This window comes from Phlebotomus papatasi, chromosome 2 (genome assembly GCF_024763615.1).
Source record: "Phlebotomus papatasi isolate M1 chromosome 2, Ppap_2.1, whole genome shotgun sequence".
In the NCBI taxonomy this organism is placed as follows: domain Eukaryota; kingdom Metazoa; phylum Arthropoda; class Insecta; order Diptera; family Psychodidae; genus Phlebotomus; species Phlebotomus papatasi.
This window is the reverse complement of record NC_077223.1, coordinates 19,953,326-19,968,981: the sequence shown is the minus strand read 5'-3', so window position 1 is coordinate 19,968,981 and position 15,656 is coordinate 19,953,326. Positions and strand designations below refer to the sequence as shown.

The 15,656-nt window shown below is 31.7% G+C and overlaps 1 protein-coding gene across 3 annotated transcripts in view; it reads left to right on the top strand.

Moving 5' to 3' along the window:
• Positions 1–15,656, top strand: part of LOC129803044 (KH domain-containing, RNA-binding, signal transduction-associated protein 2) — a 183,576-nt gene that overhangs the window by 106,972 nt on the left and 60,948 nt on the right. For all 3 annotated transcript variants that reach the window (XM_055849360.1, XM_055849359.1, XM_055849361.1), the window contains exons 3-4: positions 250–279; positions 11,819–11,916. In XM_055849360.1, coding sequence (XP_055705335.1) covers positions 250–279; positions 11,819–11,916 — 128 coding nt within the window. The remainder of the gene's footprint in view (positions 1–249; positions 280–11,818; positions 11,917–15,656) is intronic.

Genomic DNA, 15,656 nt, shown 5'->3' with positions numbered 1-15,656 from the left:
ACTTTTATAAGAAGTTCGTTAACAAGTTTACAAAACAAAAGTTATTGTGCGTTGAGCATAACATTAAACATTTACACATAAAGACATTTTTGCTATAATATTCCTTACAATCTTAATTTATTTATTTCTTTTTAATTTATGGGTCCATCTCTGAGATGGTTACTCCGAAAACGCAAATGTAATTCATGAATTTTCCGCAGAAAAATGGTGATGAATGCTCATACAATATTTTTTTTTATCTCATTACAGATTCCAGTGTATTTTCATCATCTGTAAAAGGTCAGTCAACAATTTCCTAATTATAAGATTTGCGTTCCTTCAATCCCTAGGAAGATTGATGGAATTTTTTCATTTTAAATTAAGCATTTCAAAATACTTTAACATGATAATCAAAAATTGTTGGGTTTGCTGTTGAGCCTCGAGAACTTTAATGTGAGAACCACAGGAAAAAGCCGAGAAAGTGAAATTCTTTGCATACTTCAAAAGGGATAGATGAAAGAGTATATTAGTAAAATTCCCTCTCTCTTCAATAGCGCACGATTGCGCAACATGGGGGCAACTTTATACTTAAAATTCCACACATAACTTTTCTTAGTGTGGCATGTTTGAGAATTTTATACTCTTTCTGAAAATTGTTCAATGTTAAAGTTATAAGAGAAAAAAAGGAAATTTATTGTGAATTAATCCAATGTTATTAGCCTGGAACGATATAAACATTTTGAGTTTAGTATTATTCTATTCCATTTTGATTGCGTATAAAACGTTCATTATTGCCTAACCATTGCAATTTATTCGTAGTTTATTTAAATAGTGAGTTAAATCTGTTAAATCTACAAATCCTCACACGATAGTAAGTGTATTCTCTAAAATGAGATAATTTTCAGGAATGTGAGAATCAGTATTATTATTATTTTTTAATTGATAATTAAGATGAGACCCTATTATTTATGTATTGATCCGATTTATTATCTTCACTGCTATTATTTTATGCTCAAATTTAATGTTTTACACCCGCAAGAACAATGACCATACAATTCCACATAATGATTCATATTGTGTGATTATTTACGTGACCCAATTTATAAAATAACCACAAAACCGACAAAACCTCTCCAGCGAGGGGTGAGAAACAGAGAAAAATGTGCAAAAAAAAAGAAATTATTTTGTTAAAGTATCTGTACCTATTGTTGCACAATTTCTTGTATAATTTTGCTTCAACTTTAAAGACTATACAATTAATTATCTTGCTATTTTTATACAGGGCAGTAAGGGATTAGATAACACGGGAGCTTATATAGTTGGATTTTAGTCAGATATATACAGTGAAACATAAATGTATAATGATAGATCTTTGTTGCATTAAGTTTATCTCTGTGTGTAATATTACATAAAGGGGATGGCAAAGCATCCAAAATAGGGGATAGATTTCATGCCTAGCACACATTCTAGCTTCGAACACTTCATATTTTTCATTTCTTTGATGAATCTGACCGACGCACCGCAACACGGGTAAAAATAAAAGGATCAAATTGATCCAAATTTGATCCTCTTGAAAAGGATGGATCAAATTTCGAACTTTAAATGCACATTTATCATAATTAATTATCATAATTAATTTGATCCATCCTTTGCAAAAGGATCATTTTGATCAATTTGATCCTTTTATTTTTACCAGTTTTATAGGGGAAATTGGAGTATCACCGAACATGGTGAAGCACAAAACACTGATTTTTATTTCCAAACTATGAATAAACTATGACAAATAGATAAGCATCTCTATAGTATCTATGAATTCATACAGGTCTCGTCGCAACAGCCAGACAGAATGGCAAATATTAATCTAAAAATTTGTGTGTAAAAAATCGCGTCGGACAAATTTTATCAATATCTATCATCGATGTCAATATGTTCGGCGTAGGTCTTTATCTCTAAAAATTCACCTCATGATTGAATTTGGACTTATTCACCCTATCTAACCTTATCATTGATTATAAAGTCAATAAGTGAAATAAGTCAAACAGAAGTTCAGAAATAGGGGAAGTGTGCCAAATTTCGGCCAGTTTGAGTGTAATTTCGGCCGTGCAAATAAATTAATTAAAACTATGTATGTTATCTTCTAATAGTCAATGAATTCAATTTGCTTTTAAATATTTATTCATTTTAGGATTTATTAACACAAAGATCGTTAAATTTTAGGTATAATTTGAATTTAAATTGCGTTGTAAAAACTCCGTGTAAAAAGAGTCTTACAAAAAATGTGACAGATCGATTGTGTTTCTAGCAGTCTTACGATTTGTAGTGAAGTGCAAGAGGTTTTCCTTCGGTGTTTTTCATGAAAATTGATTAGTTTTCATTAAAGATTATTTCTGTTTATGTTAATAGTGAATCAATCTTTAAATTTCGGGTAAAATTTCCCAGCTGGATCCTGTATTTCGCGTAAAAAAGTATATACTTTGTGAACGTCTCTCCGGTGAAGTAGTGTTGCCTATTCCGGCAACATCTTTTGCTTTCCTAAATTTCTTATTCATTTTATGTTTTTTTTTTCAATTTCTGAGTTCTACAATGTCCATAGAAAAAAACCATCGCTTTTATGAAAAAGATGATGTGGAAAAGGCCTTGGAAGAGTTCAGGAAGGGAAAATTGCTACGGGAATCTGCGCGTAAATTTGATATGCTACTCTTCAGGTCTTCAGGACAAATTACACGGAAGATCTCAGGACTTGTGGGTCATATAAACGTATTAAACTAAATATTAAACTCGTTACGATTGACGTTTTGAAATTTTCTATCCGTTCCGTCACAAAAGGTGGTCAGAAAAAAGGTGGCCGGTATTTCACATAAAGTGGCCGGAATACTACCCAAAGCAATGTCCATATTATTATTAATTTTTTCAATATTTTAGGAAGAGGTTTAAAGAAAACAAAGATGATAAACTAGTCTTAAAGGTACCACACAACCTTCCCGAAAAGGAAATTAAAAAAAAAAAATATCAATATGAATTGAAAATATCGCATTTCAAACTTACGACTTCGTTGCTTATATGCAACTATGCTGAAATTTGGCACACTTACCCTATTAAGATCTTTCGGATCTGTCCTTCAAAATGATTTATTTTCCTTTTCATTAACAATTGCATTAATTAACAATTGAATTAAGAATTCATTAATCAGCATTGAATCATCAGTCTTGTATTCATCTTCAAGACCAATTTTCTTATTATCTTTTATATTTTTGTTAAGTTTCTTTGCCTTTTCACTCAATTGTCTTTAAATTTTAAAATCGATACCAAAAAACCTTATAAATAATTTGCATAACATTTAAATAGCTTTTCGAGTAGTCATAAATTTGAGAACTTTTCAAATTTCCCTATACCATTACCTTTTTTTGTAAGAGATTCACTCTTTGTCTTGTTTATAGATAGGGTAAGCGTGCCAAATTACGGCTAGCTTGGAATTCCGGACACATTTTTTGTTCATAAACTTTCCATAAATTTTTAGTTTTTGTATAATCTAGAGATTATACGATGGAAAAAAATAACAAAAAATATCGCTTTGACGAGCAAGATGATCTACAAAAGGCATTGGAAGAATTCGGGAAGGGCATCCTACTATGAGAATGAATGTGGTCGATCGGAATAGGCCATCAATGCAATGTCTACGTCTACATTTTTATTCATTTTAAAATGCATTAAGAATGATTTTAGACAAAATAAAGACAATAAACTGTCTACAAGGTTACAAGCAACAATCCTTATAAAAAAGTAACAAAAAAAAAACAATTTCTATTAAAAATATTACATTTCAAACTTGAGACTTTGGCACACTTACCCTATTACTGTTCGAACTTCACAGAGAGAGAGAAGTATATTATAATTCCTTGATTTTTGACCCACCAAAATTTTCATCTCCCACCTAACGGGAACCACTTTTCTCAACATAATTCAGACATATCCAGATCAGAACTCTCCTGCAGATGTCCAATCCATGACTGGTAGTCCTGGTAGTCTCCTGTTCCTGGACCTCAATAATTTGCTGTTAAAATCCTTACAATGAGAATTTCCAGAGCTGGGCCCTCCCATTGCCACTGTCGACAAATTCCATCGAATTCGTGATATCACAATCCACCTCACGATTCACTACAATTGTCCGTCCTTTAATGTCTCCCGTTGTAACCCTTCTCCAACATACATCATTTCAGAGGCAGAGGTACCCATAATTGAGCCACCCCTTTCTGGTCACGGTACCAAAATATAGGGGCTCAATTAAAATACACACATACTGCCCTTCTAATTAAAAATATTTTATTTAAAATGGATATTTTACAAGAGCCAATCTGGAACTGACTCAGTGGCGGAGCAAATTACTTCACTTCGCGGTATTGCTCCGCACCAATTGCAAGTGCCATATAAAAAATTGCTTATTAATCGAATATCCGTGAACTGGACTTTGATATGAATGGGTTCGCGACAGAATCATTAATATTGACTGTATAATATTATTTTATTTATTTTATTTGTTATACTTGTAAGTAGGGAATTTTGCCTTTGGTTACCGCCAAGGATTACAGCATATGAAGAACTTTTGAAGAAGACCACGCATATTGTAGGATCGAAGACGTCCGGCAATCTGGTCAGCTTCACTGAGAAAAAACGGGGGTTCGATTAACTTTTTTTTCCTCGTAACTTTAACACTTTCTAGGTGTGAAAATATATCAACATTTTTTAATGTTAATTTTACACCTTTTTAAGGGTAAAATTAACATGAAAAAGGGTAACTTTAACCCATAATACACCTAAAAAACCAAATATTTACACTGATTTCGGATCAATAATGCAGGGTAAAATTAACATTTCCAAAATGTTATTTTAACCTTTTCGGATTTCTCTCAGTGTTTGCATTTAGTAGTAAACAAGAGTCTTTTTTTTACTACAAAAAAATATTTCGTAAAATTGTTCGTAACTGTTTGTGAATTCCTATTGGGGACTTACAAAATGCTCATAAATCGTATAACGCACAAACAAGTTTGTAAAAGTTTGTACTGTTTCACAAAAATAGTTCGTAACATAATCACTTGACGAGCATTTTTTGTTCATTTACAAACATTTGGTCGTAAATGTTCCCAAAGTTTTCCAAATTATTGAGAGCGGTTCGTCAGCGTCGTTTGAACCAGGGGCCTCTGAGCCATAGATCCAGCATTCTAAGTGGATACACTTATAGCCACAAGATCACCACTTATAGCCACGAGTTCCCCAAGTTCCAATGTTGAAAAGGATCTAGAGAGCGTATTTCTCAATTGAATGAGGTTATGCTCAGGCTCGTTGTAAAGGTCTTGGAATTTATGAGAAGACTTAACCGGTTCCAATCGGTTATGAATCGGTAATGATCTGATTAAGAACAAATAATTTTTTGAGTAATGTATTAATCGGATCAAATCGGTTGTGAACGGATAAACGATGATGCTGAAGTATGTACAAAAGTTTTGCCGTATAAGGTAAAGTGCCCTTGCTCGACCGGTTCCTCGTCTCGACCGGTAGATTAATTTATTCAATTTATTTATATTTGCTATAATATTTTGCGTATGATCTAACATTAATAGGTCAATCATTCCATGAATAATACGAACCAGTGACAAATTCATAGAAATTGACGAAATTGACCATGAAACATTCAAAAATTGACCCATCGATCGAGTCGAGGAATCTGGTCGAGTGAGGGTACTTTACCTTAGTTTCTATGCCACGAGTTCGAGCATTTCACAAAGCATTGGACGCTTTGTCACCCCTTTTTTTCTATACTTGTTATTTAAATGAAACTTTATGTGTATTTAATGGAATAAAAAATTCAATTGATTCTTCAGGAATTTCCTTTTCAATTGGTCCCTCCTGTACCATTTGTTATGCAAAGAAATACCAAATATATTAGATTAATTTCTGCAGTCATGAGATTTTTATAACTGGAAAATTGTTTTTTTTTTTTTACTTTTCTTTCACAAATAAGTTAGGACACATGGCTGTCTAAATTAATGAAATGTGCCAAATGAATTGCAACATAATAATACAATATTTATTTCGCCCTGTATATGCAGAGGAGAAAATAAAATTTTATTCAATAATTGTATTTCTTTTTCCTCAATCATGTCACGAAGCATAATTATAGGGTAACTATACTTAATTTCGGACAGGTTGCATGGGTTGCACCATTGACATTGAAACGTCAATTTTTTTTTTAAATACAAGTTGAAATTTTATGTTACTTTGTTTTCAGGAGTGTTATTTGAAACATTTGGAATAAATAAAAACTACAGATATTACTGTGTGTGCAATATCGGACAAAAAGTTTCTTTTTTTAACTTTCATACGCTTCCGGAATTCTTTCAAGTTTTTTTTCTACAGCATCTCGTTCGCAGAGGCTACACTTGTTTTCGTTTGGGATTGTACTGGCTTTACAAAGTAAAAGAAAATACTAAAAAAGTATGAGATTTTGTGATTGATAACAAGTGTTCGATATTACCAGCTGTCCGAAATTTAATATATTTCCGCTAATTGAACTTTCACATTTATTCTTTAACTGTTACACAGAGAAAAAAGGGGGTGCCATTAACTTTTTTTCCTCGTAACTTTAACACTTTTTAGGTGTAAAAATACATCAACATTTTTTTATGTTAATTTTACACCTTTTTAAGGGAAAAATTAACTTGAAAAAGGGTAACTTTAACCCATAATATACCTAAAAAGCATAATATTTACACTGATTTCGGATCAATTATTCAAGGTAAAATTAACATTTCCGGAATGTTATTTTAACTTTTTCTGATTTCTCTCAGTAGTGTAGCAAACCGTTTAATATGAATTATGTCACTCTGTAGTGTATTGTGCGATATGACTGAAATAAATTATTATAATTTTTTATTCGCCAAAGGGTAAGACAATTCAGTCTATTTTGAATTCACGGTAAAATTAATTATGCTACCATGCTGAATGCGGTGAAACATAATTTTAGCATATCCAGAAAGTGCATCATATAGCAAATAGAAGAATACATTTGTTTGTTGACAAAAGTATTCTCTTTCTGCTATAAAGCAAAATGAAAATGAACAACTAATTTAATTTTTTTAACCACATAAATTGTGTTTCAAGATTCAGCTAATTTGCATATAGTTTGTTTAGATTGTCAGGAAGAACTTGCGTACAGTTTGTATTGTCAAATACATAAAATAAATACTTAATGGGTGCCTTTTGTTGTTCATATTTGCAAAGCAAATGCTGAAGACTTGTCTCTGCTTGATAAATTATTTATTGCAAGTGGTTAAAATGCACAGACTTGGATAATTCTTTTCTAACTTTTACTAGCCAAGTTTGGTGGTGAACTGCTAAACATGCAGAAAATGCTTGTAGATAGATATGCTAAGCTCTATTGAGTTCAAAAGACTTTACTTGTTGGGGAGAGGATATAAAATAAGTTGAACTATTTTTTGACGTATTATGTAATCCACTTTTTTTTCGATAAAAGTTGGAAAAGTCATGATGAAAATTTTTATACATAAATTATAGAAGAAGGAAAAGGGGATAAATACTTAGCATATTTTCACAACTTAGGCACGTTTTTTTTCCAAAAGCAATTTTCACGAGAAAACCTCACTCAGAATAAACAAAAAAAATCTTTTAAAAGTTCATACCACTCTGCTAAACTTTTCTATTTTGAGACAATTAAGTTTGAGTAAGAGATTATTCATCTTTTGTTTATGCAGACTTTCCAAGATTTCTTTTCTGTGTGCTAAATATTTAGTATGCGTCTCGAGTTTAAGTGGCAATAAACATAATCTCTTGAATGATGTTGGAATGGGGGGAAAATCTAGTTACCAGTAATCTTATGAAAATATCCACCACAGAAAAAGTATTAAAAAGAATTATATACCCCTAGCGATATTCCGAAAAAAAAAGATTTTCGTCCTTTTCTCATATGAAGTTCAATAGAAGCAGATTAGGAGGTTTATCCTATGGATTTATATGGACTTATGTTTATTACATACAACGCCTTAACATAATGCGTTAGTCTACTACATTATGTTCAGTGCGTTCATGCAATAAAATTTCAATATCAAATGTATGATATTACATTATATTCCTTTTAGCATCAACATCATAATTTAATAAATGTTGTATTATGCACATACACTTAGTTATTAAATTATAAGGCCAGCCATTAATTTTGATTTCTTATAGCTTTTATTATGTTGGTAATCAATTTGTATGTTCTATGTATAAATTTCTATGCCATTGTTATTAGAAGTATCTTTTCAGATTATTTTTGCTGAGGTTATTTACAATCTCTCCTTTTGTAAGGTGAAATTCGTCTTTGTCCGATTGGACTCAAACTTACTGTGTTATCACACTTGCACATTAAAATTTTAATATGATTCACATTAATTGTCGCTTAAATTCACATTAATTGTCGATGATTCACATTAATTGCGCGCGAAGGTAGTCTTGGCCCGCAAAATTTGATATAAATTGATTTATAGCATTAATGCGAAAAATTAATGCGATTTTCTCTTTAATTTTTTTAATGTGAAAAACATTTATGCTTTAGGTAAATTTAAACTTATTTTTACAGGCCAAGTCCACTTCTTTATCAATAAATAGAAAAACCCCAAATATTAAGTGGCTCAAAGACACAAATAACATATTTAGATGCTCACAAGCGACAATTAATGTGAATCACATTAAAATTTTAATGTGCAAGTGTGACAACGCCGTTAGGGATACTTGTAAAGGATATTTACGTATGATTTTTTACGATTTTATTTTTTGAAAGTTGAAAAAAAACTTTTAGTGATAACGAAAACTATGAAAGCTTGCAAATTGCAATTGCTGATGATGTATGTTTTAGTCAACCACATTTCTCAAAATATTTTACTTAATTATTTCGATATATTGGATATTTCGAACGCTCAGAATAGGAAATAAATAACTCACAGTAGACAAATTTTACAGGAAAGCGATTTGAAGCTGAGATTTTACATGCAGAATATGGGTTTTTTGAGATTTAAAATCTCTATAACTTTGAAAATAGCTATCTCTCAAGTATAATATTCACAGGGAAGGTAGTGCGTATAAAGAAATATTAAAAAAGCGATTAAAATTAAAACGTATTTTGTAAAGAAACGAGTTGTTCGACTTATATTCAGCAGAGCAGTTATTTATTGCCATTTTGTACAGAAAGTTTCGCTTTCAAAGAAATTCTCGGGGCGGAAAAGAACCCGCGAATTCATTCCAGTGACACAAAAAAAATTGCATACCCACAGGAGCGGACTTTGGAATAAGTTACGGAAGTGCCGTGATGTACGCAAAACATTTTTGGCGCCAATTTTTCAGACTATTTTCAGCGTCAACGGTTCATAAGAAATGTATTTCAAATTTACTGCGTAAAGAAATTGCATACATTTAGGAGCATTTCAAAAATTATTTTATAAATGAGCTCCCAATAGTATGCAATTCATATCAAATTCTTTCAATCCGTTTTCATTTAAGCCGGAATTCCCTGTACATTGTTTAGTTAAAATTTTTTTATTCGATTTACAATTTGTATGAGAAATATGTGAGTTCAAACGCTTCAATCATATATGCACCGGAAATATAATTTAAAAAAAAAAAAATCTCACAAAATTCGACAAATCTCTGACAAAATTTAAATTTGCCAAATGGACATTATTGAAGAAGATGGGGTCTAATTAAAAACCAAGTTTAACCCTTTAATGACAATTGGGTCACCGGTGACCCAAAAATGAAATTTTTCCTACGGCCTTCTAAAGTTGAATTTTACTCTAAAAAGTTGGAAAAAATGATTTTTTTTCTGACCCCCAATTTTTAACCTTCTCGTCCTTAAAGGGTAAAAGACGGGTCCCGGTCAAAATCCCGAACGCCAAAATCCCGAAAGCCAAAATCCCGAATTCTTAAAAGTGTCACAGCTACTCCCACGATTGCACTCGCGCTTGCAGGAGGCAAAGGGAAATCTTCTGTGTCTTAGGAAATTATTCTAAACAGTTTCCTCTATAAAATTTCAAAAATTTCAGGATTTTGAAATTCGGGATTTTGGCTGCCACCGGATTACGTCACATGTGTTTTTGTTCTTTTACAAATATTTGATTGTCTGCTAATGCCCACCGCACAATAACTTTTATTTTGTAAATATGTTTTTGAAATTTCAATGAGAGTGAATGAAATATAGATCTAATCATTTCGCTCTCTATCATAGGAAATTTTGAAAACATGTTTACAAACAAAAGTTATTGTGCGTTGGTCATAAAACTTTATGAACAAATGATGAAATTTTACAAACAGTTTTTCGTGTGTTTACGAACTTTTACGAACTTGTTAGTTAAACTAAAAAATACAGAAAATATATAACACTTGTTTAAACAAAAACGGTTTTAAAGCTCTTATTAAACGCTTGTGAAATATTAAGTATATTTCTAATGAGAATATCTAAGGTTTTTGAGGAACCGTAAAAAACATAAATAAATATGTTTGGTGCGCTTTGCCCCATGTCTTCCAATACAATCTAAGATGCAAGCAATAACCCTATTATTTTATTATTTTGATAGCCAAATAAAATTTTTGATGGTTTTGGTTTAATAAATCAATTTTATTCTACATGCTCCTTTCCACGTAAATAAGAAAAGCCTGATAGAAATAGTTCACATTTCCCTTTCCAATTGCCCGAAAAACGTTTCGCAAAACCTTAAAATCCGAAAAATGTTTCATTGAACCCTTGAAAATCAAAAATTGTTACTTGAAAAACCCGTAAAACTTTTCGCGAAACCAAAATAATTCAAAAAAAGTCTCGGGAAAAACAATGTATTTCGTTAAATCCAATAAATTCAAAAATCGTTTTTCTTTTATAAATTTTTTTTTTATAAATACTATAAATATAAATAAATCCCCTACTTTTATAAATAAAAAGTAGGGGAAAATACTCTCCTTTCGAACGTTCATGCCTTCGAATAAACTGAATTTTCTTTTATTTTTCTTAAGAGACTTACGCATTTCTATTAAATATTAGTTAGCTTATCATCAATAATTGATAATACATGATAATTATGTGTAAGTCCCTTAGAAAAAGTAAAATAAATTCACATTATTCGAAGGCTTGAACGTTCGAAAGGAGAGTACTTTCCTCTATTCGACTGAAAAATCGCTAAACTCGAAACTAGAAACCCTTGTTGGTAAAAATGGGAATGAGGCACTCCCTTTAAATTTTTGTATTTCAGGTTTTATGCAATTTCACATTACTTTTCTTTTTTTTTGACTAAAAATTAAAATTAACCGAAAAAGAGTTCTTTTGGAAATAACATAAAAAAGTTTAAAAACAAATAATGTGTATATCACAAATTAGTTTATTTTACTACTTCGGTCATTAATTTGAAACTAAAAGTGTGGTCCTATAATTTATTAACTGAGTGTGTATACAAAAAGGAAATATTTCTCTCCATATAGTCCCCAAAAAATGTTTCATAGCGGAAAAGCGATGAAACTTGTTGAATATCATACATTTTTCTATATTGCCTTTTTTTCTCGTCGAAATAGATGATAATGTATAAAATGATGGAGATTTCCTCTTTCTCCTTATGACTCTTGAAGCGAAGTGGATAGAGATTTAAGCTAGGATTTTAATACGCATTATTATTTAATAACGCTGTATAGAGTGTATTAGCTGAGCAAGTTTTAGGATTAAATGGGATAATCAATCAGAGATTAATTGCTTGAGTATATGTGTTGGCATGATGAGAATTATGGGATTTCTTTCTTATCTCCTTTCCAGGATCATCGAGTGAGAAGAGTCGTCTTTTGGACATCACAAGAGATAAACCAATAAAGGTGGCTGTTAGGGTGGCGGTTCCTGTAAGGGATCATCCCAAGGTAACATTAAATCCCTGATTTTGTCCCTTTTTTCCCTCCTAGCCCTTTAAATTTCATTTATAATTGTCCAAATTGAATTATTCGTGTTATTTTAACAAAAAAGGAGATTTGCACGGGGAATTTATTCACAAAACCCAAAGATATTAAAATCGTTTTGATATTGATTTTCCATTGGAACTCGTTAAAAAAATCCATCTGATGGTATATATTCTTTAATATGCAGAATTATAAATTCTACAGAATTTAATTGAATAAACTGGTTAGGATGATGTAAAAATTATTATACATTCAATTACTTATTATCCAACATCTTGGGATTAATTGAATTTTTATGTTAAGAAATGATCTTTTAATCGAGTTGAGTTGAAATACTTGTAATTTTTCCTCTTATTATTTTATGCACGTGCTACCCTTCCCTTCTCCATATTATCAATTTCTATGTACATATACTTAGAGTGGATGTACTTGGCATCATTACTGATTTATACTCAATAAATTTGAAATGCCATCATTATGAAAACGACCCTCTATAATGGTTCCATACCCCATGCCCCAATGGAAAAGGCTATAGAGAGAGAGAGAGTTTTGAAGTTTCACTGCTATCCTTAAGACAGCTTGGGAATAGGGGAAGACCTTTTCACCAGATAATATATCTATGCATATATAATACTATATACATAGAGATATTGGAGCAAATTGTGGAGTGAAGTCAAGAATAATTTTTAGTTCATGTCGAAATTTTCCTTTTTCACATTTATCCTGGCCTTTTTTCGCCCTACCCAATGTCCAGTTACTGTTTCTCCTTCTTCAATAACTTTTCCATAATACATTTTTCAACATAAGTAAAGAGTTTTATTAGAGCGAAAAACGCGAAAAATATTATATAAAAGGATGAAACAATTTTACTCAAATCTTGAGCTCTGAGAAAATTTAAATACAAAGTGTTTGATGTTTGAGTTTTGAATTGATTTAAGAAATAATATCTTTGAGAAAGATTTTAAAAGATGCCTTTTAAAAAGTTTTACAAATCTTCTAATAGTTTAACAGAACAAAAATTTAAGAAAGATTCTCAAAAAGAAAAGAAAATAAGTTTTACAGTTTGTATTTTCTTAAATGTACTCCTTATACAGGGTGAGTCAATTGAACTGCAACTTTTGAAAGTGCTCTATTTTTTATTTGAAAATGAAATTTATTGACGTAAAGGTGAAAAAGTCAGAAAATAGTCAACATTTGAGAATTTATTTAAAATTTTGAATAAAATCACCTTTGGAATGGATAATAGGCCTGTGTTAATCAATGAACGCATCACATGCTGCTCGAACATGAGACTCCGGCATGTGAGCTCATTCAAGACGAAGGGCTGCCTTCAGCGGATTGACACTCTGGTATATTTTAGTCATGACATTGACCAACAAAATGCTCCTTCTGGAGAAGTCGAGAGAATTTTCTTTGTACCAGAGCCACCTGACCAGACCTGACCAGAGCTAGAGGGGTTAAAAATTCAATTTTCAAATGGCCATACCTCCGGTTCTAATTATCGGAAATCGAAAAATTTTGGTGTTTTGGAAAGCTCTCGTTGAGTACTACGACCCTTATGACATCTCAATTTCATCCGATAAAATCTAAAGTTTAATTAATCGAAAAATCAATTTTCGATTAATCGATCGCGAATATTTGGAAAACTAGACGATGCTTTTTTCTTTAAATCTTAATATGTTGTAGCTGAGGTCGAGACCTTTCCAACGGTGGGTCGCACTCCACCCTCGATGTTCCCTGACCCAAGCTATAACCAAAAATGTCATGACCTGACTGCATTTTTGGTGTTTCTGAAGTGATTATGACAAAATTTTAGTTTATATTATATCTGAGATCAAGATCTTTCTAACGATGGGTCCCATCCATCTCTACCCCAACCCACTACCATCTGTACCCCGACCCTTACCATATCCATATGGACCGGACTCTTATGTTTATTAACCGATTTCAATGAACTTTTTTTTTGTTGGTCTTCCCTAATCAGACTATTTAAAATAGTAAATGACCAGTGATAAGCCCAGATAAGCTTATGGTAGCTGAGATTCTTTACAGGTGACCTCAAAATGCGTGCAACTCGGGGTACTTGCAACTCGGAATGCGTGAAAATTCGATTGTGAGTTGAATTTTGGGGGTAAAGAATCGCGACGAGCCAATTGTATCCATTTCGGTGTCCGAGAACCGTTTGCTCGACGTGATTTTTTACCCCCAAAATTCAACTCACAATCAAATTTTCACGTATTCCGAGTTGCAAGCACCTCGAGTTGCACGCATTTCGAGGTCACCTGTAAAGAATCTCAGCTACCATAAGCTTATCTGGGCTTTTTAATGCTGGCAGTATCCCTGTATCGAGTTATATTTCAAAACTCAAAAGACTTAATCCCATTCAGGTTTTGAAGGGACCTAAAGATAATCATTGGAACCTTTCCGGTTAAATATAGGGTAAAGTGGTACAATTTGGATAGTAGTACAAGTTGGGCAATGGTACAATTTGGACAGGGCTTTTTTTCTTGATAAATTTAGTACTTCATTTTTATTTGTATGTTTTTAATGCTTTGGTTTTATAATTTGGTTCCTTGTGCTTAAAAACAAATTTTGTACTGTATTTATCAAGAAAAAAGCCATGTCCAACTTGTACCGGCGAATTGTCCAACTTGTAACACTATGTCCAACTTGTATCACTTTACCCTAGAGCAATCGCGCCATCATTTTTGAATGCCATTACTGATAAAAGAAAATCACAAAAAAATTTCATAAATGCTTTTGTGGGCTTGTAACCAATAAAATGAACTGACTTTATGCAAAATTTGAGCATGGTGTCCCGAATGCTTTTAAAGTTAAAGCGATCTAAATTTAGTTGCAGTTTAATTGACTCATCCTGTATTTAAATAAATAAATTATTTAATTAATTAAAGAACGAAACTCATTAGGTGTTCCATAAGGAAGCATTAGGATTAGGATCAAAAACGTTAATATATTATTTTATTAAATTAAACAAAATCTGATTTTAGTGAAAAAAAAAGCCTTTGGTTGGTCTCTGTATGTTTATGTTTTCGTTCTAACTAATTTATCATATTTTCATTTGGTAATTTAAAAATAAAATTATTAGGTTTATAAGTTTGCAATTTAACTCTAGAGGGTACATTCGTACATTCTGTAATTCATATTATGAATTGCTTTCCTCGTTGCGAATCATTGAAATTAAAGATTTGTAATAGAGGTTGTTTGTAATTTGGGACACGATGCATGTAAGTAACAATGTCCTAAGTTTGAAGTGTAATATTTTCAATACAAATTCAAAAAATCATTCTCACTTCCTTTTCAGAAGTGTTGTTCAGAACCTTGAAAAATAGTTTATCGCTTTGCTTTTTCTAAAATTAATCTTAACACGTTTAAAAATGAATAAAGAGGCAGACATGAATTTGACTAATTTTGGATATCTCTTGCTTCTTATTTTGGACATCTTTTGCTTGTAGCTTTGGACAGCTAATCTATCACAATGGAATGACCATTGTGGTTCATTTTAAGAATCTAACTTACCAAACCCTATTCCTGTTTATGAGAAGGAACCATAGGGTGCCCCAAGGAGCCCGGAAATCTTCTATGTAAGTCACTAAAGAGAGTTCACTTCCGCACTCTATGTAGGCGCGGACTCACATATTCCCTTACCTTTCCGGGTCTCTTTTAAAGATTTTTGCAATGTATCT